Genomic DNA, 21,651 nt, shown 5'->3' with positions numbered 1-21,651 from the left:
AGGCTGGACGTCAACACCGCGTGTTCGTGCCCTGCAGGTGTTGGTGTTGATCGGTACGATAAAGTTCCCTTACCAGGACGACTCGCGTGGACTCCCTTTCACGTAGATGTATAAATGAGGCATGCGTTCAAGTGCCCCTCCACACAGCATGAATGGGGGTGTCAGTGTTTAGCGAGAGACGCTCGTGAAAAGTGACTGCGGAACAAGCATCGTGGTGTCAGTTTCCAGGGTCACTCTCTGAGATAATGCAATGCTCTGCTGACTTCAGACGTTCCAGAAGGATGTTTCGTCACCTCGTGACATGGCTGATAGCACGGTTGAAACGAAAACAGTGACACGAAACCTCAAAACCACTCGTACGTGAAGTACAAATCGCATCCTGGAAGCCGTAACAAATAAAACCAGGAAAACGCGTGCAGCAGGAAAACACCCTCCCGGCTGCAAGAGCAGCCGCTGCGTGGCCTAACGTTGCGAACTGATGTGATGAGATTGAATAGGAATGGTCAAATCGGGGGAATGGGGAGGGGGGGGGGAGAAATCAAACATCCGAGCGTGATGGGCGCACACAAACGCACGCACGAACGCACACACGAACGCGATAACGAACGCACACACGCACGGACGCACACACGAACACACGCACACACACACGCACACACGAACGAACGCACACACACACGCACACGCACGCACACACATCTCGGTGTGCTAGTCCACGCCTGGCCGCGCGTGAGTTGCCCGCACGGGGAGGCTTCCGTCACGCGCCCCGCGTCCCAGCCATCGGCCGTGGCCACGCTCGCCACACGCCTCTCTCGCTGTTGCACGCCATGCCTCTCCGCGCGTTGAATGCGACACGCGGGTATCCGCGCAATTTGCCACGATATCAACCCATAAGAATAGGGGTTCGCCCCCTTCTCGCAATAACAAAGGTGTTAAGATGCTCAAACGTCAAACGCAGATACCTCTTGCAAGGCGTCACGTGCGCATTCACCGCACGCGCTTGTGGCTAAACATTCAAACAAAACACGCTCTGATAGTATATATGGTATACTCTTGAGTTTTTTCGGTAAAGTCACGTAGGTAAAAAATAAAATTAAAAGTTGATAAAAGTAATAATGGAAATAAAATAAAATAATAAATCACGACGTTTCGGAAGCAACACAAGTCTCCGTCATCAGAAACGTCGTCATCAGAAACGTCGTGATTTATTATTTTATTTTATTTCCATTATTACTTTTATTAACTTTTAATTACATTTTTTACCTACGTGACTTTACCGAAAAAACCTAAGAGTATGAATCCTTGCAGTCACGAAAGCTTCAAATCTAAAAGTATATATGGTGTTGTCTTTGAAACTGATTGGCCTTCACCAAAGGCAGCCTTCTTTCTGACCTCGCCTCACCATGTCTAGACCCGGAGCACGTCTCGCTCTGGTTGAGCAGTTATATCCACGGGAACTTTTTGGCAGTATCAGAAATAAGAATTGCCCTTTGTGATACTTGCCATGTCTTTGTACGGTTCACCTTTTGGCCTAATAGCACGGGATATGAACCCAGGCACATCGGAGAGCTCTATCGGTTTTAAACAAATGTTTCACCAAAATGCCCTAATATTAAATTTAAAGTTGGTAATTTTTTTATTATTATTTAAAAAAGAACATCGCTTGTTGGAAGAAAGCAAAGTTATCGGAAACCCACGTTTACGAGTGTAGAAATCTCTTTCTGCATTGCCTCCTGCAGGCACCGAGCTACCCAGCAGATGGGAGCCTCAGGCAGGTTCCATCTCTACGTGATCCATCAACCCCCACCTCCAAGATGTTGGATTGTCGACACGCACCAACACACGCGATGGGTTCTGTAAGTTAAACAACTTTTTTTTATAACTTGTAAACTGTTAACCCTCCTTTTACTTGTATTATTGCAAGATCAGAGCATGTATATTTACAAAAAGCCCGAAAATCGGTTGGTGATTCAGAATGTAATATTGTATCTGCCTGTGAAAACTAATGGACTACAACAAATATTGTGCAGTAGACATATATACATATGTCTCGATGCTATCGTTAGTCGTGTGCCAATCCACTGCCTTGTCACAGTTTGTCCCCAAGGGCTCGTACCTGTTTCGGCGCGGAAAACCCAACGCACATTTATGCTCGCCATCAGTACGCCGGTAAAATGCAACGTTACGCGTTGCCACAACGCTGTGCTCAACTACTGCGGCACCGTCTGAGTTATTACGGCTGCAACTTGCTCTACAAAACTAAGTACACCTTCTAAGAAATGTTATAACGAACGTGCAGATGGGATTTGTTACGAAACGCAGTATTTCATCGTATTTCAATTGAACCAATTACGCAGGGAAAAAAATATTCACCCCCATCGGACATCAATTACAGTAGTTCATCATTAAGGCCACCCTAATTATAATATACCACAGCCATGTTCAGTCTAATTGGGTTCCGCTGCAAATAGACGTGTGTGTGTGTATAAATATCTCTGCGTCCTTAATTGCAGCGGCCATTTCGTAACGAATCGATGGAAGGAAAAGTGCCAAGCGAAAGTACTTTGAGAAAATCCAAAGGCCGGAACAGACTGCTAAATCCCTTGTTTTTTTAAATCCTTTATATTAAGTTCACTTGCTTGCGTGCTTGCTTGCTTACGACCGTGCAAATCTTTCGGTCGTTTTTTAACCCACTTCCCGTGATCCAATCGAGCTGACATTTTACACACAGACACGTTGTGGGTGACAATTAATTTTCATGAAATGATACACTGTTTAGGAATTTTTTAAAAATATTTAATTACCAATTGCTTAATGGTGGCAGACAATCATCTGACCCATAGGTGGCAGCCATCTCAAGCCAGGGGACGAGAGGACTCTAGCCGCCACGCATATAAAGGATTTAGAGTGAAAAACTTTGTTTTTACGGGTTCATTTTTTTGCCTCTTGCTCGCACTCGCACGATTTCTACCTGGACATGGAGCAAAAGCTTATTGTTTAAATGTCCACGTAGCCCTAAATGCAGCAATGCGGGAAAGATTTCAAAGTGATCTAACACACGTCTTCATTGATATCCTGCAAGAGTTTGTGTTATCATAAACTCGAGACCACGAGTGCCACCAAAACAATAATCGGCGCCAGTGACAACACACCTACCAGCAACCACCACCAACAACCACAGCACCGTCACCACAACCAGAAGCACCACCCACATTACCGCCACCACCACTACCAACACCACCACCACTACCAACACCACCACCACTACTACCAACACCAATAGCACCACTACCAACACCACCACCACCACTACTACCAACACCAACAGCATCACGACCAACACCACTAGCAGCATCACCATCAGCACAATCACCAACTCCAATAAAAACAAAGACAAAGATCCCCCGTGTAGCCTTAACAGACTGTTGGGGCAAGTGTTTCTAGCAAGCACCTATGAAGGCCGGCATGGCACACGAGGGGGTGGGTGGCCAACAACACGCCCGGCCGCCTTTGTCTCCCATGTGGCGATGTTTACACATCACACCAGGTACTTATTTTAGGCTGAGTCGACCTAGGTGAAGCTCAGGACTGGTTCAAATAATCGTCACTGGGTTCGTAGTGCAGTGTGCGCTAACCGCTACACTGCCAGCACCAATACCGCCGGCGTCACCAACATCCCCACAGGCACAAACAGCACCATCGACCTCGACGCGTCGCGCCCTCACCGATAGACACGAGCTTGATGTTCTCCCTCTCGAGGAACTCCAGCGCCACGGACACGTTCTCCAGCTGCATCTGGCGGAAGGTGGGCCGCGCGTGGTGCTTGCGGCACATCCGCTTCTGGCTCAGCACCTCGAGCAGCGCCACAAGGCGCAGGCCGTCCGAGAAGTCGCGCTGCAGGTCGTCGATCTGCCGCCCGACGGCGCGCAGGTGCTCGTTGCACCAGCGCGTGAAGGTGTTCTTCTGGATTCGCTTCCACGCCGCGTCCTCGGCCAGCTCCTTCTCGGCCGCCGCCACGAGCGGCTCGGAGCCGTCGTCGCGCCCGTTCATGTCCGCCCGCTTCTCCATCCCTCCGTCCGTCCGTCCGTCCGCCCGCTCGGCTTGCAAAGAGGACGATCCTGTCGCACGGGGCGGGGGGGGAAATAAAGACGACGTTCTTATTAGGCGCGCGTAACGACGCGTCGATTCGTCCGTCGAACTAGATTCTTGCGCTCACATCACGATCCAAATTGTGCAAATGGGGTCAATTGCTCGATCAATTCATTAACTGGATAGCCACAGAGCAACATCGCTCCCTACTGGCAGGCCGACGTCCGCTTGCCGACTGGCGGCGCAGGCACTTTGCGACTCGCAGGGGCAGCCGCCACGCGGGGAGTCCCCTGCCGCAGGGCGCCTCGAGCCGTCCTGCGCGGGTGGCGTGCTATGAATATTAAGTGTTGGTGATTACTGTGATTACGATAATGATACGTGCGTGGGGCTGTATAAGAATTGCAAATGATTGTTTGCGTATTAATGCTAATGGTAGATAGAGGTGAATGGAATGAACACGACTGTGCAAATGACATGGAAACAAACGCACGATACCAATTCGAACGGGACAGTAATATCCGGGACGGAACAAAGTTCAAAGAAAATAGTTTTTTGTCATATTCTTTGAACCTATCTACGTGACTTTACCGAAAGACCCAAGAATATAGCCTCTCTCCTGAATGCTTGTCGAACCAGAGATCCCTGGAATAATAAGTAAAATTCATAAAGCACCCTTAAACAATCGTTTTCAGTACTGATATTGATGCCTATTTGTATGTACTCATATTGATGCTTTTTTTAAACAAGCCATGAAGAACAAACTGTCAGAATGCACCACTTTGCCCATGGTTATGTGCTAATCTGGATTCGAAGCTTTCGTGATTGCAGGAATCCATACTCTTTGGTTCTTTCGGTAAAGTCACGTAGGTAGAAATAAAATAATATTAAATAAAATGCACGTGCTAAATCGGAAGTTTGGATCTACATAATGTGTGCGAACTTGTAGCTCCTTTACTAAACACTAATGTAAGGCATTTTGTCTAACTCATAGATCTTACACGGTCAGTATTGCTCCGTGCCTGGGAGCGGTATCGCTTCTCCAGCACGCGCTGTGACTTGCCTTGGCTGCCACTCTCAAGGAGGCAAGTTATAGAATTGGATAAAGTTACAATAACACTCAGCCCTTGCATCTCCACTGAAAGCCACCGTTTCATGAGTCGAGTTGGGGCCATAAGCAGAGTCCTTGCAGGTGGCTGGAATGTGACATCAGATCCCTTGGCTGCGTTTCACAACAGATGCATGCGGTTTAAATGCCTCTCGCTTGGCACACGAATCACCATTGAATAATAATAATAATAGTAATAATAAAATAATGAACGATATAGTGTCCCCGCGTTTCAATCAACGTTCGGTGACGTTCATCCTCACTGGCCGTTCTGATCCAGCGGTGGAAATTCCACTTTCGCATGGTTGAGACCAAGTCTCTCCTTTTGACATTCACCGTTGTTGACCTCCAACCATGTGCTGCAGTCACCTCGATATGCTGAGCAATCGACGACGTCACAGCGTCGGTTGTCCGGGGTTATCGCTGATGTTACAGCTCTGCCATGTTTGTGTTGGGTTTGCACCTCGTATTCTTGGGTTTTTTCGGTAAAGTCACGTAGGTAAAACATTAAAATTAATAAAAGTAAGGTAGACCAGATTGAGTCACAAACCGTACCTCTCCATAACAAAGGCTCACCCTCTTAAGCCTCACCTTGCCATATGAATAAAAAGTGTGCTGCACTTGCCCCTTCCCCCCTCTCCAACCATTATATAAACGGAGTGGTAGCTCCTGCAATCTCTCATTTACTTGATACAGCTGTCGTGGCTGTGACGGTTCCACCTGGAGACGGAGGCTTGTGTTGCCTCCGAAACGTCGTGATTTTTATTTTATTTTACTTTTATTATTTTTAATGTTTTACCTACGTGACTTTTTCCTTGCAGTCACGAAAGCTTCAAATCTAGAATTTGCACCTCGTGTTGTTGTTGTTGTTGTGCAGCACAACATCCCAACAACTCCCCAGCCCCCACTCCCGGTGTAATCCGAAAGCAACGTCCGATAGCCAGGGCGATGGGTGGCGATGTGCCGAGGAGTGAACAGGACGATGAACGCGAGTCGGTGGGGTTATTGTTGACCCAGACTGGCGTTTGGAAGCGTGGACTCGTCATTGCGCAACTCACCGCTTCATCAGCTCAGAAACATCACAGCCGGCAGTAATGATTACAGGGAAGCGCCGGGGATCAACATGGGAGGCACACAAGAAGTAGACCGTGGCTTTGTGCGAATTCTATTAAAATGGCATCACGCGTACAGTAATAGTACGTAATTTCATAAAATGACTCAATTTTGCCGCACTTTGTAAAGTGGGTCACATGTAATTGCCGCTCTAAGTAGCTTCGAATGTGGGCCTAATTGCTCTGTTTTGCCGCACTCCCTGTGAAAATGTCCAAAAGCGCTGCTTAGACATCATCAACCTTTTAGCTTCGAGGCTTATAGGCCACCTGGGGCCAATGTCGCAAACGTAATGAACTTAGGACAGCTCCTTATATTTAGCGAAATTGCCCCCAGGGTATTTGCAAGAAGAAGTAAAAAAAACACACCTACTTTAGTTGGTAAATTTCTATCACAACAGAACCCTTTCCGTGACACTTTTTAGTTTGTATTTAACCTCTATTTTCTTATTTCCTTTGGTTTGCGGATTACCGCCGGCTATCCGAAGTGGGTTTCCGAATCAAAGCTGGATAGTTAAACGAGACAAACCAACGAGCGTTTGGCTCGCATGTGAGCGAGTGGCCTGATGAGATAAAGGGAGCCGGCTTTCTTGACCTCGGATAACTCATTAACTGCGAACGCAGCACGTGCGCCACCGCTTAGAATTGCTTTTGAATCGGTATTGTTTCAAGGGTTTCCTCGCAAGAATATCTTGGTGTCTGTTTCAAATGCAGCACGGTATTCCCTCGTTTTGTTCACGAACTTGCTATCCGCGATTGTGGCTAGCCGCGAAATCTCCGCGACTGCATCGAGAGAGAGAAATAAAGTGATTAAGTAAAGTGGCGAGAGAGAATGTGATACGAGATAGTGATGAGAGATAAAGTGATGAGAGAGAAAGTGATGAGAGATAAAGTGGTGAGAGATAAAGTGATGAGAGATAAAGTGATGAGTGATAAAGTGATGAGAGATAAAGTGATAAGAGATAAAGTGATGAGAGAGAAAGTGATGAGAGATAAAGTGGTGAGAGATAAAGTGGTGAGAGATAGAGTGGTGAGAGATAAAGTGGTGAGAGATAAAGTGATGAGAGATAAAGTGATGAGAGATAAAGTGATGAGAGATAAAGTGGTGAGAGATAAAGTGATGAGAGATAAAGTGATGAGAGATAAAGTGGTGAGAGATAAAGTGGTCAGAGATAAAGTGATGAGAGATAAAGTGGTGAGAGATAAAGTGATGCGAGATAAAGTGATGAGAGATAAAGTGGTGAGAGATAAAGTGGTGAGAGATAAAGTGGTGAGAGATAAAGTGATGAGAGATAAAGTGATGAGAGATAAAGTGATGAGAGATAAAGCTATGAGAGATAAAGTGATGAGAGATAAAGTGGTGAGAGATAAAGTGATGAGAGATAAAGTGGTGAGAGATAAAGTGATGAGAGATAGAGTGAGGAGAGATAAAGTGATGAGAGATAAAGTGACGAGAGATAAAGTGGTGAAAGATAAAGCCATGAGAGATAAAGTGGTGAGAGATAAAGTGATGAGAGATAAAATAACGAGAGATAAAGTGGTGAGAGATAAAGCCATGAGAGATAAAGTGAATAGAGATAAAGTGATGAGAGATAAAGTGATGAGAGATAAAGTGATGAGAGATAAAGTGGTGAGAGATAAAGTGATGAGAGATAAAGTGACGAGAGATAAAGTGATGAGAGATAAAGTTGCGAGAGATAAAGTGGTGAGAGATAGAGTGATGAGAGATAAAGTGATGAGAGATAAAGTGATGAGAGATAAAGTGGTGAGAGATAAAGTGATGAGAGATAAAGTGATGAGAGAAAAAGTGACGAGAGATAAAGTTGCGAGAGATAAAGTGATGAGAGATAAAGTGGTGAGAGATAAAGTGATGAGAGAAAAAGTGATGAGAGATAAAGTGGCGAGAGATAAAGTGATGAGAGATAAAGTGGTGAGAGATAAAGTGACGAGAGATAAAGTGATGAGAGATAAAGTGATGAGAGATAAAGCTATGAGAGATAAAGTGATGAGAGATAAAGTGGTGAGAGATAAAGTGATGAGAGATAAAGTGGTGAGAGATAAAGTGATGAGAGATAGAGTGAGGAAAGATAAAGTGATGAGAGATAAAGTGACGAGAGATAAAGTGGTGAGAGATAAAGCCATGAGAGATAAAGTGGTGAGAGATAAAGTGATGAGAGATAAAGTGATGAGAGATAAAGTGATGAGAGATAAAGTGATGAGAGATAAAGTGATGAGAGATAAAGTGGTGAGAGATAACGTGATGAGAGATAAAGTGATGAGAGATAAAGTGATGACAGATAAAGTGATGAGAGATAAAGTGATGAGAGATAAAGTGGTGAGAGATAACGTGATGAGAGATAAAGTGATGAGAGATAAAGTGATGAGAGATAAAGTGATGAGAGATAAAGCTGATGAGAGATAAAGTGATGAGAGATAAAGTGATGAGAGATAAAGTGACGAGAGATAAAGTGGTGAGTGATAAAGTGGTGAGAGATAAAGTGACGAGAGATAAAGTGATGAGAGATAAAGTGATAATGACAGTGATAGAGAGCACTATTGGAAGCTATATAAGCATCAGCAAACGTTGCTTCCATGTGCGTGCAATACATACTGCATCCTTCTACTACTGCCCAGCAGCATTATTTAAGGTAAGTTAATTTCTAAACTATTATTTAACGCCTAACTACTTATTTGTATTTAATTTATGTTTGTTATCACCAATTTTGTTGTTGTTGTTGTTGTGTTCTTATTATAATGTTCATGTATTTAATAGTTTATTCATGGATGGTTCAAAACGACAATATCGTTATCCGCGAAATTTGCTATTCACGAGAATTTCCGGAACAAACCCCTCGCGAAAAACGAGGGATTAGCTGTACAGTATAATCGTGGGCGTTTGCAAATGTTACAAATGCGCTATTGTTAAAACAAAGCAAAACAAACGCATGTCACAGATGATCATTGGAAAGTTCTCATCTCCACTGGCAGTGCTGAGCCTGATGTGGAAATTCCATCTTCTTATGTCAGGGCCCCATCTCTCAAAAGAAACAACCAGTGACAACTTGCTCAGGTGATGCTCATTTACCATCTCTGGAGACACGATGACGATGAAGATGGTGATAAATACAGGGGTGGTGGTGAGAATGATGATGATTGACGAAAAAATATTCATGTTGATAATGATAGCGGTGGTGATGGCGATGGCGATGATTGTTGATAATGATGAAGATGTTCTACCAACTGTGAATTCTCCTGTTCCGAAATAACGTTTTAAGTGGCATTAAACGCTGAGCCATTCACCGTGGCTACAGCTGAGATGAATGCAGATGTTCAATTGCATTACAAGAGACATTTACAATCCCACCAGGAACAATGGTTGGTTCAGCTGCGATTCTGGATACCGCTGGATAAAAAGAAATACGCCTGTAAAAACAAGAGGCTCATAGATTACTCAACGAGTGCACACTTACTGTGCCTCCCCCCCACCACCATCACAAATGAACGCAAGCCTTCAACAGATCAGAAAGCAAGGCAAAGCTCCTAGCTTGACAGTGTCTCATTCTTCACCTGAAGACGGCTGCTTGCGTTGTAGCCGAAACGTCGTGAGAATTATTTGATTTTATTATGTTTTATTTTTATTATTTTATTACTTCCCTTCTACGTGACTTTACCGAAAGAACCAAGAAGAAAAATGTATTTCAGTTAAAATACATAAACAACAGTAAATTCAGGCCTAATGTCCGATGATAGTACATGTGCCGCCTGTTTTTGTCAATCCGCTGCTGGATGAGGGCATGACGAGGTCTAACGGGGCCGTGAGGGACTTTTGACCATACTTCACCACACTGGTGAAGGCGAGGGGGGTTTTGCTGCACCACCCTCTGCCTCCCACAATGCCTTTCTACCGCTGCCTTTCGCGCATGGAAGTCACCCATCCAATCACTGTCCTGCTTAGCATTTGAGATCTGATGAGATCTGGGTTCATTTATTATGAGGCGTTATGTTAATAACAATAGTAAGATTAAAACGCAATCCAAAAAGATTATATTAGAATGTGGCATCATCCAAAAATAAAAGTCACATCATGTGACCGTAACATTGTCTCGGGACACTATGTCACACATCATTAAGGCAATTCGCTTGAGACAACCTTACTTTGAAGAAGGGTCATTATCCAAAACGTCGCCGATTTTGCGCCGTGTTTTTATTTCAAGGCAGTGTTGTTGACGAGTGCTGTGAGTTTTGTTCACTGTGCGTGTGCGCCACTGCCGATGCAGCAGCGTCTCCAAATAAATGTTTATTCCAGGCGCAACATCTCTTATTAAAACTTGTGTAGATATCATGGGACCTTTTTTTGTCAGTATCAAAAGTATGAAAAATAAGAATTGGTTTTACCATTTCTGGTGATAGAACAGGTGTTAAGATGTTCAAACACCAAATAGAATTTTTTTTTTTGCAAGAATAAAGTCTGTATTAACCACACGTGCTTGTGGTGAGCATGCAAACAAACACGCTCTGATAATAGATGTGGCGTTCTCTGGTCTCACCACCTGTCAGACCAGAGAACGCCAAAAGGCGAACAGTCCAAAGGCAATGCCACTACCAGAGCATGTATAGCTCGGGGTGAGCAGCTATACCATAGGACATTTTTGGCAGTATAAAATTATGAAAAAATAAGTATGAAAAAATAAGTGTGAAAAAATAAGTATGAAAAAAATAAGCATGAAAAAGTAAGTATGAAAAAATAAGTATGAAAATACAAGTATGAAAAATAAGTATGAAAAATAAATATGAAAAAATAAGTATGAAAAAATAAGAATGAAAACCATGACAAATTCCTAGCAAAAAGTATTTATTTGGGGTTTGAACATCTTGACACATTTATTGCCAGAATGGGTAACACCTATTCTTAATGCAGATGTTGTCTGTGTCTCTCCATACGGTTTCTCCAGGCCCAAGATCCCATGAAATCACGAGCGCTAATGCAACCAACTGGAGCCGGCGAAAGTGATTTTGTTGAAGCTGATCCTAACAGTGAAAAGTAACGGTACCTGTGTGCCTATGACGCGTGGTTCAGAAACACGGTCGTTGACAAAACTAAGTGTGGGAAAGAACCCCAAACATGCGCAGGGATGCATGAAGGGACGCATGCTCGGGATGACATTGGAAGACAGAAATAGGAACGCGTGGATTAGAGAACACGCGCAGTTTAATTACTTATAACTATGCTCATTCAAATCTATATTACTTCTAAATGCCAAGAAAAGTGAATGGGCTTGGGCAGGACGCGTCGCCAGAGGGGACGATGACCGGTGGTCAAGGCTCATGACGGAGTGGGCAGCCAAGGAATGGAACGCGTCCTCGAGCGGTTCCACCGGGGAGAGATGGAGCGATGGAATCAGCTCAGCTCGTGTGCGGGCGCCAGGGCGGTGGATCGCCGCGTCGCAGATTCGTGAGAGAATGCGCCCTTCGTCCAGCAGTGGATAGGCCATTGACTGCGATGAACGCGACCGCCAATCAAAGTAAGCTCAACGCAGTTCGGAGAGCAAAAAAAACCGTCCTTTCCAATTCCACAGATGCCTCCGAGTGCAGGGAACGCCTCCACCCCCACCGCACCAACTCCCTCCGACTTTCTCCACTGCGCGGAGATTCAGGGTCACGCGCAGAGCCGCCTCGCCGTGCCTCGAGTATGCAAAGTTTCTCCCAACATCCACCCCACCCCACCCACCCCCCACGCCCCACCACGCTATCGTTCATACTCATCTCAAGACGCAACACCGTTGACGTCTGCGTCGGGTGCAGCCTTCATAACACACGAGGTGTGTTGTCGGTAAGGCCCCCCCTTAGACGCGTGCAAATATTACAGCGTGGCCGTGTGCGCCTTAGCTGTGGATTAGGTTCTGTGTGAGGATGGGATCTAGCTTAGTCGGTTGAACAGCAGAGATCTCAATCAGTGGGGCACCGGGTTCCAAATCCTGGTTCGGGTTAACACAAGCCATCGTCCCTCCGTGGTTGGCGAGATGAGTCTCGTCCACTGAAGTTGCACCACGTGGTGGAATACGCATGCACCCTAAGAAAATACGGGTCCCTGCCATAGCAATGTAGAACTTCCATTCCTGGCTCAGGACTGTCAAAAAGAAACGAGCGCGAACAACAATGTTGATTTTCAACATACTAAGAGTGTGTCTTCCTACTATTGATTAGGGTGGATAAGAGTAAGCCTACTGCTGCCTCTTATCAGTCACGCGACAATGGTATCAGATATGAGCGGCCAGTGATAATGGCATTCAGGAACTGTTCCCGATGCAGTTCTCAACACGTGCGTCGAAACGCGAGACGTGATGCTACGAGCAGCGCGCTGTACAACCCCACAACGACAAACACCAGAGCGCAGTACGGGTACAAGCGCGAAAACCTACATGCCAAGGGGCCGTCCATAAATGACGTCACGCGATTTTGGACGATATTTGACCCCTCCCCCCCCTAGTCACACGGCGTCACAAAAAGTCAGACCCCCACCTCAAATATGACGTCACAAAGCTCTGCGCCCCCCCCCCCCCCAAAAAAAAACATGCTTCAAATCGCTTTAAACTATTGTCATTGTAGTGCGTATTTAATGTGGCGCTGCACTCTAATGTTGTAGGAGAAAACATGTAATAAAAAGTTTATTTAATTAAGTAGAACGTGTTGTCTATATTTAAAATTTCGCATTTTGATGTGACGTCACATTTCTCAACCACCCCCTCCCCCTTCGTCACACATCGTCACAAATGTCTGACCCCCCCCCTAGGTGCGTGACGTCATTTATGGACGGCCCCCAATCAAATCAATATGCGAGTACCATTAACGCAACCGCATCGGCTGTCCTTCAAGCAGTGGTAGGCACGTACATAGCAGTGGCGGTCACCTGGCTCGCCACCGCATGCAATCAGCTCTCAAGGACAGAGATTAGTGATTGACAACGCTTTGTCAATCCACTGCTGGCCCGTGGGGGGGGGGGACGACGGCTGTTTGGACCACGCTTCACCACGCTGGTCACTGCAGGGTTGGTGAAGGGCGGATGCCCAGTTCAGAAATCAATCTCCGCTGACGTTAGCCGCGGGCGGGAGTCGAACTCGGCACCCTAACGAGGTTACTTGCACGGTGCGCTAACCACTGCGCCATTGCTCCACCGACAAAGGAGCCTAAAACGTTTTCTAAACAATATTTGAATAACCCAAAATTTCCACACACACGTAAAATAAAAAAATAAATAAAGCGCCGATGTGTTTTTCTGCGTCGCCACGGCGCTTCCCTTGGCTCTACTGATTGTTTTCCATTTGTGAGCTGTTGACGGGGCCATTACGACCTTCACGTTCGACCTCCTGACCCTTAGACGCAATCGCATGACATCACCTCGCACGCAGCCTTGCTTCCTTTCCGCATTAAAAGAAAAAACAAATTTCCTTTGACCATCGACACAGGCGGACAGACGACGGCGTGTGGGCGTGACCTACGATCTGCTCGTCACTGAGCACAAGGGGCCTTTCTGAGCACGGTCGGCCGCACAGAATGCCGCGTGCAATATGTACGTACGGATGTTGAACTTCTTTCGCACCGTACGTAGCCAACCATGATAATCGGAGGTGCGGGGGGGGGGAAGGACAACAAACGAAACACAAAAAGCACTTCTAAATAAGTGAGTTTACAAGCTAGCAGGAAAAGCGTTACAGACGGCCGCAAGACCCGCATCTGAAAGTTCCAGCGGCCTTCTAATATCGGCATGAAGAGCATTCCAGACGGCCGCAAGACCCGCATCTGAAAGCTCCAGTGGCCTTCTAATATCGACAGGAAGAGCATTCCAGACGGCCGCAAGACTCGCATCTGAAAGCTACAGAGGCCTTCTAATATCGACAGGAAGAGCATTCCAGACGGCCGCAAGACCCGCATCTGAAAGCTACAGAGGCCTCCTAATATCGGCAGGAAGAGCGTTCCAGACGGCCGCAAGACTCACATCTAAAAGTTTCAGCGGCCTTCTAATATCGGCAGGAAGAGCATTCCAGACGGCCGCAAGACCCGCATCTGAAAGCTACAGAGGCCTCCTAATATCGGCAGGAAGAGCGTTCCAGACGGTCGCAAGACCCGCATGCGAAAGGAAGTGCGCGATGCGGTGACCGCCGTCTTTTGTTCGATGTCCAAGCCAATAGGGGCGGCTGCGAGGATGAGCGGAGTTCGCGTGACCCACGTTCACCCCCGGTAACACCACTTACGGGGCTATCAACATTTTCACGTCGTTGCAGACCGAACGACGAACTCGCTTCCGTCCGGCGTACGGAACGACGACGCACAGATGCGGTGGTGTAAGCAAGCGGTGTTGGATGGCGTTGTAAAAAAAACTAGTAATAAAAATCAGGTGGAGCTCCCCAACGGAGACGACGAGTCTCCGTTTACGTCGGAATCGTCGGGGGAAATGCCGACGGAAAGAATACGGCAGCAGCAGAGCCGGCGCGCGTTTTTGTTTCGTATTGCGGAACGAAAACACAATGAGAGCAAAGACAATCGTGATAAACAAGTCAGGGGACCCACACTCAAGCCGCGAACAGTCTGCCAAAACAACTAATGAACGTCCCGGGATTTGTAGCTCTTCAATTCGATTAAAATATAGCAATTCCAAAAAAAATTACGAAAATATTTTGTTTTTATTAACTTAAAGCTTTCGTGACTGCAGGAATTCATCGCAACACATGTTGCGATTGAAACGTCGTAGTTTTTTTTTATCTTCTTTGAACCTATCTTCGTGACTTATTACCGAAAGACACAAAGAATGTAATAATTTTCATTTCGCGAACGGACGGGAAAGTTCCAGGGCGACCCAGGAGGAGTCGCAGAGCCCCGCTGAGAGTCAGGGCAAGGGTCGGCCACGTGCGGCTCATTCCAGACGGCTCCGTGACGCGATGTACACGCGGCGCACATTCACGTGCATCGCGCCTCTTGAAACATTGAGTTTCGGTTACCGAATTCGAACAATAAAAAAAAATGCCTCTTCTCCCGCAGAGTTAGATGAAAGCTCGCTGTTGACATTAGCACTCGTGATTCCGTAGGATCTTGGGCCTGGAGAAACCGTATGGAGAGACACAGACAACATCTGCATTAAGAATAGGTGTTACCCTTTCTGGCAATAAATGTGTCAAGATGTTCAAACCCCAAATAAATACCTTTTGCTAGGAATTTGTCATGGTTTTCATACTTATTTTTTTATACTTATTTTTCATACTTATATGTTCATACTTATTTTTTCATACTTATTTAATCATACTTATTTTTTCAGTGCTCTTTGGGACGTCGTTGATGATTGGATTGCTACGCGTGGAAAGGGTTCATTAATTGGGAGCGCTCCAGACTGCGTGAGCAGTCTCGGACGAAGCGACGGTCGCCTGCTCTCGTTGGTGACATTAGCACTCGTGATTCCGTGGGATCTTGGGGCCTGGAGAAACTGTCTGGAGAGACACAGACAGCATCTGCACAAGTATGAGCACTGAGAATAGGTGTTGCCCTTCCTGGCAATAAAATCAGGTGTTAAGATGTTCGCCTTTTGGCGTTCTCTGGTCCGAAAGGCAAGAGGACGGTAACGGCGCCAGGTATTGTGGAAGACCAAATCAGAGAGCCGCGATAGAGTCATCATTATAATCGCCACGGCTACAAAACAAACATTCAACTGGGCGAAGACCCCCAGGGCCGGCCCTGCACACACTGCTGGCGAGACGTCTGGGAACTCCCCAGGCAGAGCGAGAGTTCGTGTATTGTAGTGTAGGGTATAGTGTAGTGTATAGTAGTGTAGTGTATAGTGTAGTGTATAGTAGTGTAGTGTATAGTAGTGTATAGTAGTGTATAGTGTAGTGTATAGTAGTGTAGGGTAGTGTATAGTGTAGTGTATAGTAGTGTAGTGTATAGTAGTGTAGGGTAGTGTATAGTGTAGTGTATAGTAGTGTATAGTGAATAGTAGTGTATAGTGTAGTGTATAGTGTAATGTATAGTAGTGTAGTGTATAGTGTAGTGTATAGTAGTGTAGGGTAGTGTATAGTAGTGTAGAGTAGTGTAGTGTATAGTGTATAGTAGTGTAGGGTAGTGTAGTGTGTAGTGTAGTGTATAGTGTATAGTAGTGTAGAGTAGTGTAGAGTAGTGTAGTGTAGAGTAGTGTATAGTGTAGTGTAAAGTAGTGTAGAGTAGTGTAGAGTAGTGTAGAGTAGTGTATAGTGTAGTGTAGAGTAGTGTAGAGTAGTGTATAGTGTAGAGTAGTGTAGAGTAGTGTAGGGTAGTGTATAGTAGTGTAGAGTGGTGTATAGTGTAGTGTAGAGTAGTGTAGAGTCGTGTAGTGTAGAGTAGTGTATAGTGTAGTGTATAGTAGTGTAGAGTAGTGTAGAGTAGTGTATGGTGTAGTTTAGAGTAGTGTAGAGTAGTGTAGGGTAGTGTATAGTAGTGTAGAGTAGTGTATAGTGTAGTGTAGAGTAGTGTAGAGTAGTGTAGTGTAGAGTAGTGTATAGTGTAGTGTATAGTAGTGTAGTGTATAGTAGTGTAGGGTAGTGTATAGTGTAGTGTAGAGTAGTGTAGAGTAGTGTAGTGTATAGTAGTGTATAGTACTGTAGTGTATAGTGTAGTGTATAGTAGTGTAGAGCAGTGTATAGGGTAGTGTAGTGAATAGTCGTGTAGTGTATAGTAGTGTAGTGAACAGTGTAGTGAATAGTAGTGTAGAGTGTAGTGTATAGTAGTGTAGAGTAGTGTAGTGTATAGTAGTGTATAGTAGTGTAGAGTAGTGTAGTGTATAGTGTCGTGTATAGTAGTGTAGAGTAGTGTATAGTGTAGTGTATAGTAGGGTAGAGTAGTGTAGTGTATAGTAGTGTAGAGTATAGTGTAGTGAATAATAGTGTAGTGTATAGTGTAGTGTATAGTGTAGTGAATAGTCGCGTAGTGTATAGTAGTGTAGTGTATAGTGGAGTGGAGTGAATAGTAGTGTAGTGTATAGTGTAGTGTATAGTAAATTAGTGTAGTGTATAGTAGTGTAGTGTATAGTAGTGTATAGTAGTGTAGTGTATAGTAGTGTATAGTGTAGTAGAGCTAGAGTCTGACGCCAGAGACAGGGAGGTGTGGACCGCCACTACTCAACACGCTGCCGCCGCCGCGACCCTCACCAGGACAAGCGGACTGAGAAACGAACCAACGAACATTCCAACATTCAACGTTATTCTTCTTGGCCCGTTTCCTACCACATATGCCCGTAAAGCGGTAGGGGAAGTTGTGCAACGGTTGGCACACACACCATGGAGATCTGGGTTCTTATTCCCTGGAGCAGCTGACATCATGAGCAGTGAGTCCACACGAAGCGTGATGAAATATGGAAAAATATCCCCCAACAACCGACACGGCCTGCAGAGACGCGCAGTGATGAATTTGGCGTAAGGTTATAAATTATCGTTATTTTTACTTTGATAAAATTGGGGTTTCTACGTGTCTGTGCGCAAGCGTTTGTTCTTACAGCAATCAGGAAAATATGGACAATTGTGGTGTGCTTGGAACAACGTAACTCAGAAAGATAATCATAAACATGTTACAATACATCTCTAAAAGGAGTTTGTCAACCTTCAAGAAATAGCCGAGTTTTGTTTTGAGAGAGCGTGGAAATAACCAACGTTACGGATTGCATTTAAAGCCACACGCGCTCGTTCACGGCACTGCGATGCAATACATTGGCAAGATTCACAAATATGATCACGGACAGCTCGATGCCCTGATGTCTTATCCAGTCCAGGTAAGGGCTTTTTGCTTGTGGAAAATAGGTAAAGGTGCAGCCCTGCAAGTGCTTGCTCACATCACCGCTGGCAGAAGGGAGGCCCTCTAGAGGGTATTTGTCCTACTTGTTCATGCTGGGCGGACATCACCACGGACGAGGTAGGAGGAGGACTTACCCTTCATCCCATCGCACGTGACATACCGATTGAATAACTGTGGTGGAACTATTTATACGGCTGGGTGGAAAGAGGCAGTGGGAATTTAAGAAACCTGCACCATTGTTTCACCTACCGCACCGGGCGATCGAAGCAGCGATTTCTGCATTGTAAATAAAGTGTGCCACCCGTTGCACCCATTGCTTTTGTATAAATGTAGGAAATCGTGTGGGGAGCGGTGGCACAGTGGTTAGCGCACTCCGCTCCGAGCCCGGTGAATCCGAGTCAGATTCCCGCTCACGACCAACACCAGTGATTATCTGATCCGGTCCTGGGCCTCAACTAGGTTGACTCAGCCTCAAATGAGTGCATTGTGCAAACATTATATTCTTGGTTCTTTCGGTAAAGTCACGTAGAAGGGAAATAATAACAGAATAAAAATAAAACATAATAAAATACTATTATTTTATTATTTCCCTTCTACGTGACTTTACCGAAAGAACCAAGAAGATGAATCCCTGCAGTCACGAAAGCTTTAAATCAAAATTTGTGCAAACATTGTTTACAAATCGCCGGTAGGGAAACAAAGGCGGTCGGGCGTGACGCTGGCCACCCACCCCCTCGTGTGCCGTGCCGGCCTTCATAGGCGCTTGCTCGCGAAAAAGCACTTGCCCCAAAAGTCTGTTAAGGCTACACGGGGGGGGGAGGTGGTGGGGGGTGGGATGGAATATTTGACGACGTGAAGCAGTGACCCAGAGTGTTTACTATCCACTGAAGCCACAGTCCCAGGGGGCGTCTCTCTGTGAGCTGCAGACTGCATGCCGAACAATAGACGGGGAGAACCCTCCAGTGGCGCCAGCCGAACTGACCTCACCACCACCACAGCCGCCCCCAGCTATGGACGGCGTCTCACTCGCTGCTGTTTGCTCGAACTCAAACGGATCGGTGGCAGAACAACACCCAACGGCGGTCCACGGTAGCCTGCAACTGCAGCGTTGTCAGCACTTTGTTTCGCCCCCCTCCCTTCCCCCGCCTCTAAGTAAAGCGTGTTCAAGTGTAACGGTGTGAGAAGAGGTTATAGAAGAGGTAAACGGAGAAACAAAAAAAACAGTGATAAAAAAATAACAATATATTCAGCGCGTTGGCAGGTCCAACTTATAATACGAAGAGATTATTCATGCAAATGTGATTCACTTTGATCGTACGAGTCTTGTGCGAACAGCGCGTTTATTTTTGCTGGTGATTAATGCTCCATTTTTACTGCAAACATGTGTGCAAAGTTGGAATAAATCACCGCGTCCTCTGGATTTCCTTTGGCGCGGTTCTCAATCTCAGCCGTCGGATCGCAAACAACGCTCACTCTGAAAACAGTGCTTTCATTTCCCCTGTTCAGTCTCGTGGATTCCTCAAGTAAATTATTGTACGTTCAAGACAGCATAGCGCAGAAACCCCATAATGTGTGTGCGTGCAGGAGGGTGCAATCAGTGCCGGATTAAGCGAGTGCGGGGCCTGTAGCATATGTTATAAAGGGGCCCTAAATAAAAAAATAAACACATAAATATTAAAACACACATTTTTTTACTTGCACAGAAAAGTAATTGTATTTTTTAAATTTCTATACAGCCAGATAATGCGACAAATCGCTAACCTTAAACACCCAGTCGTTCATAAAAGTTGAAGGCAGTATAGTACTATAGTAATATAGAGCAAGTGGGGAAATCACTGAACCGGAATTGATAGCTTGAAAGCATCTAGCGCGGGACCCTTGAAAGTGCCGGGCCCGTAAGCATATATCCTACTTTTGCTGCTAGGATAATCCGGCACTGGGTGCAATTGTTACAATAACTTGGCGTGGGCTTCCTCTCTATTAGGGCTGGGCCCAAACAAACGAATTAACTCTGTGGTTGCGGATGAACCTCAGCACTGCGCAAAGTCCACCAGGTGTGCTGCAGTGGTGCTGACGCCACCGTGTGCTGCGTTAGGCCACGAGAGAGGCGTTCGCGAACTCCCTGTACCATAGCGGCTTTCAGTTTCAGTTTCATTTACTAGGGAAAACTCTGTGAGCCATGCGGCTCTTGACTCGGATGCAACCGCAACAAACAAAAACATGAAAAGAAACATCTTAAAGTGACTGCACGCAACAGAAAAATCCAGGAAAAAGCAGCAAAGACTTCCAGAAAAAACACCGTATATCAACGCTTTGTGCAAAAATCCCAGTGGGATGCAAGTCAAACAATAGCAACCATAAGACAATTTAAATTAAAGTTATCAGGATAACTCTGTACTACAACAAACAAACATGGCTAAACCAAAACGTTTTCAAAATCACCAAAAAAGCTATAAAAACAATGTAACAGTGATCATAGGAACTGTGATTCAAATTCAACAACAAAACGACATAACATGTACGACCAAACTTGGCAGCCATAGCTGGCTGCATGAGTCACTCCATAACAGCATGAGTATCAGTAGCAGTATGAACAATTTTCAATACACCTTTAAAGATCACGTCCTTCTGTGAATATCGAAACCCTCGAGTGTTCGTCCTTGCCTAGCTTCTCTGAATTAATGGGCCACGTCCATTACACTGGTCAACAACAAAAAACACTTTTTTTTCTGGCCTGGACTTTTGCAGCTGTTTTAGACTAATTTCAGGGTGCTGATTCCAAATCTGATCTCATATTTGCTCTATCACATCTCATTTTAATGCTATCGGCATACCCCATTTTCATTGATTTTACCCGAAATTAACTCTGTCACTTATGATTGCAAGTTGTTGCGAGTCAGCGACTGCTTTAGGGTTAAAATATGATACTGTATTATTAGGATAGTGTGTTTATAACATCATTTTATGTAGATATCCACATTTATTTAATATTTTTCTTCTGCAGTTTTTATTGAAAATGCAATATTTGATATCTCAAAAATCTGATGTGTTAGACAAAAGTTGATGCTAGATTTGGAATCAGCACCCCAAAATTACCTTAAACCCGTTAGAATACCTTATGCCAGAAAAAGTGTGTTGACCAGTGTTATCTGTTGCGTTTGGACAACGCGTGAGCGAATGCAAGGCACGCTTTTGCGAACTTACCTCTAGAGGTAACTCACACTTCACGCTCGCTCGCTCTCTCGAGCGGTCAATGAATGCGGTGAGCACACTCGTGGAGTGAAGCGAGTTCCTCAGCCCTCACTGGTGACGCTTGTTAGAATTGGCGGCGCCATGGCACCCAGCTGAGTATAAAACCACACGTGACTTCACAAAGGTGTTTTTTGTATTCTGATTTGTCCACAACAGCATGTGAAATATAACCTGCGGTTTAAATCATTGCATAAAGTTCCACGTAGATATATATATACACACACGTGCTGTGTTTGTATAAATTACAACTTTATACTAAACTAATAGAGCATTTAGCGGCAGTATGTGTAT

General features: G+C 45.3%; 1 protein-coding gene across 1 annotated transcript in view; it reads right to left on the bottom strand.

Moving 5' to 3' along the window:
- Positions 1 to 21,337, bottom strand: part of LOC133349517 (filamin-A-like) — a 96,846-nt gene extending 75,509 nt beyond the window's left edge. Inside the window, 2 exon segments of the mRNA XM_061563043.1 lie at positions 3,726 to 4,118; positions 21,313 to 21,337. Of these exon segments, the coding sequence (XP_061419027.1) occupies positions 3,726 to 4,068 (343 nt within the window). The 5' untranslated portion in view covers positions 4,069 to 4,118; positions 21,313 to 21,337.
- Positions 21,338 to 21,651: the final 314 nt, after the last annotated feature.

The sequence above is a fragment of the Lethenteron reissneri genome, chromosome 30, assembly GCF_015708825.2.
Source record: "Lethenteron reissneri isolate LAM-NWPU_2019-01 chromosome 30, ASM1570882v1, whole genome shotgun sequence".
In the NCBI taxonomy this organism is placed as follows: Eukaryota; Metazoa; Chordata; class Hyperoartia; order Petromyzontiformes; family Petromyzontidae; genus Lethenteron; species Lethenteron reissneri.
This window is presented reverse-complemented; position numbering and strand designations above follow the sequence as displayed.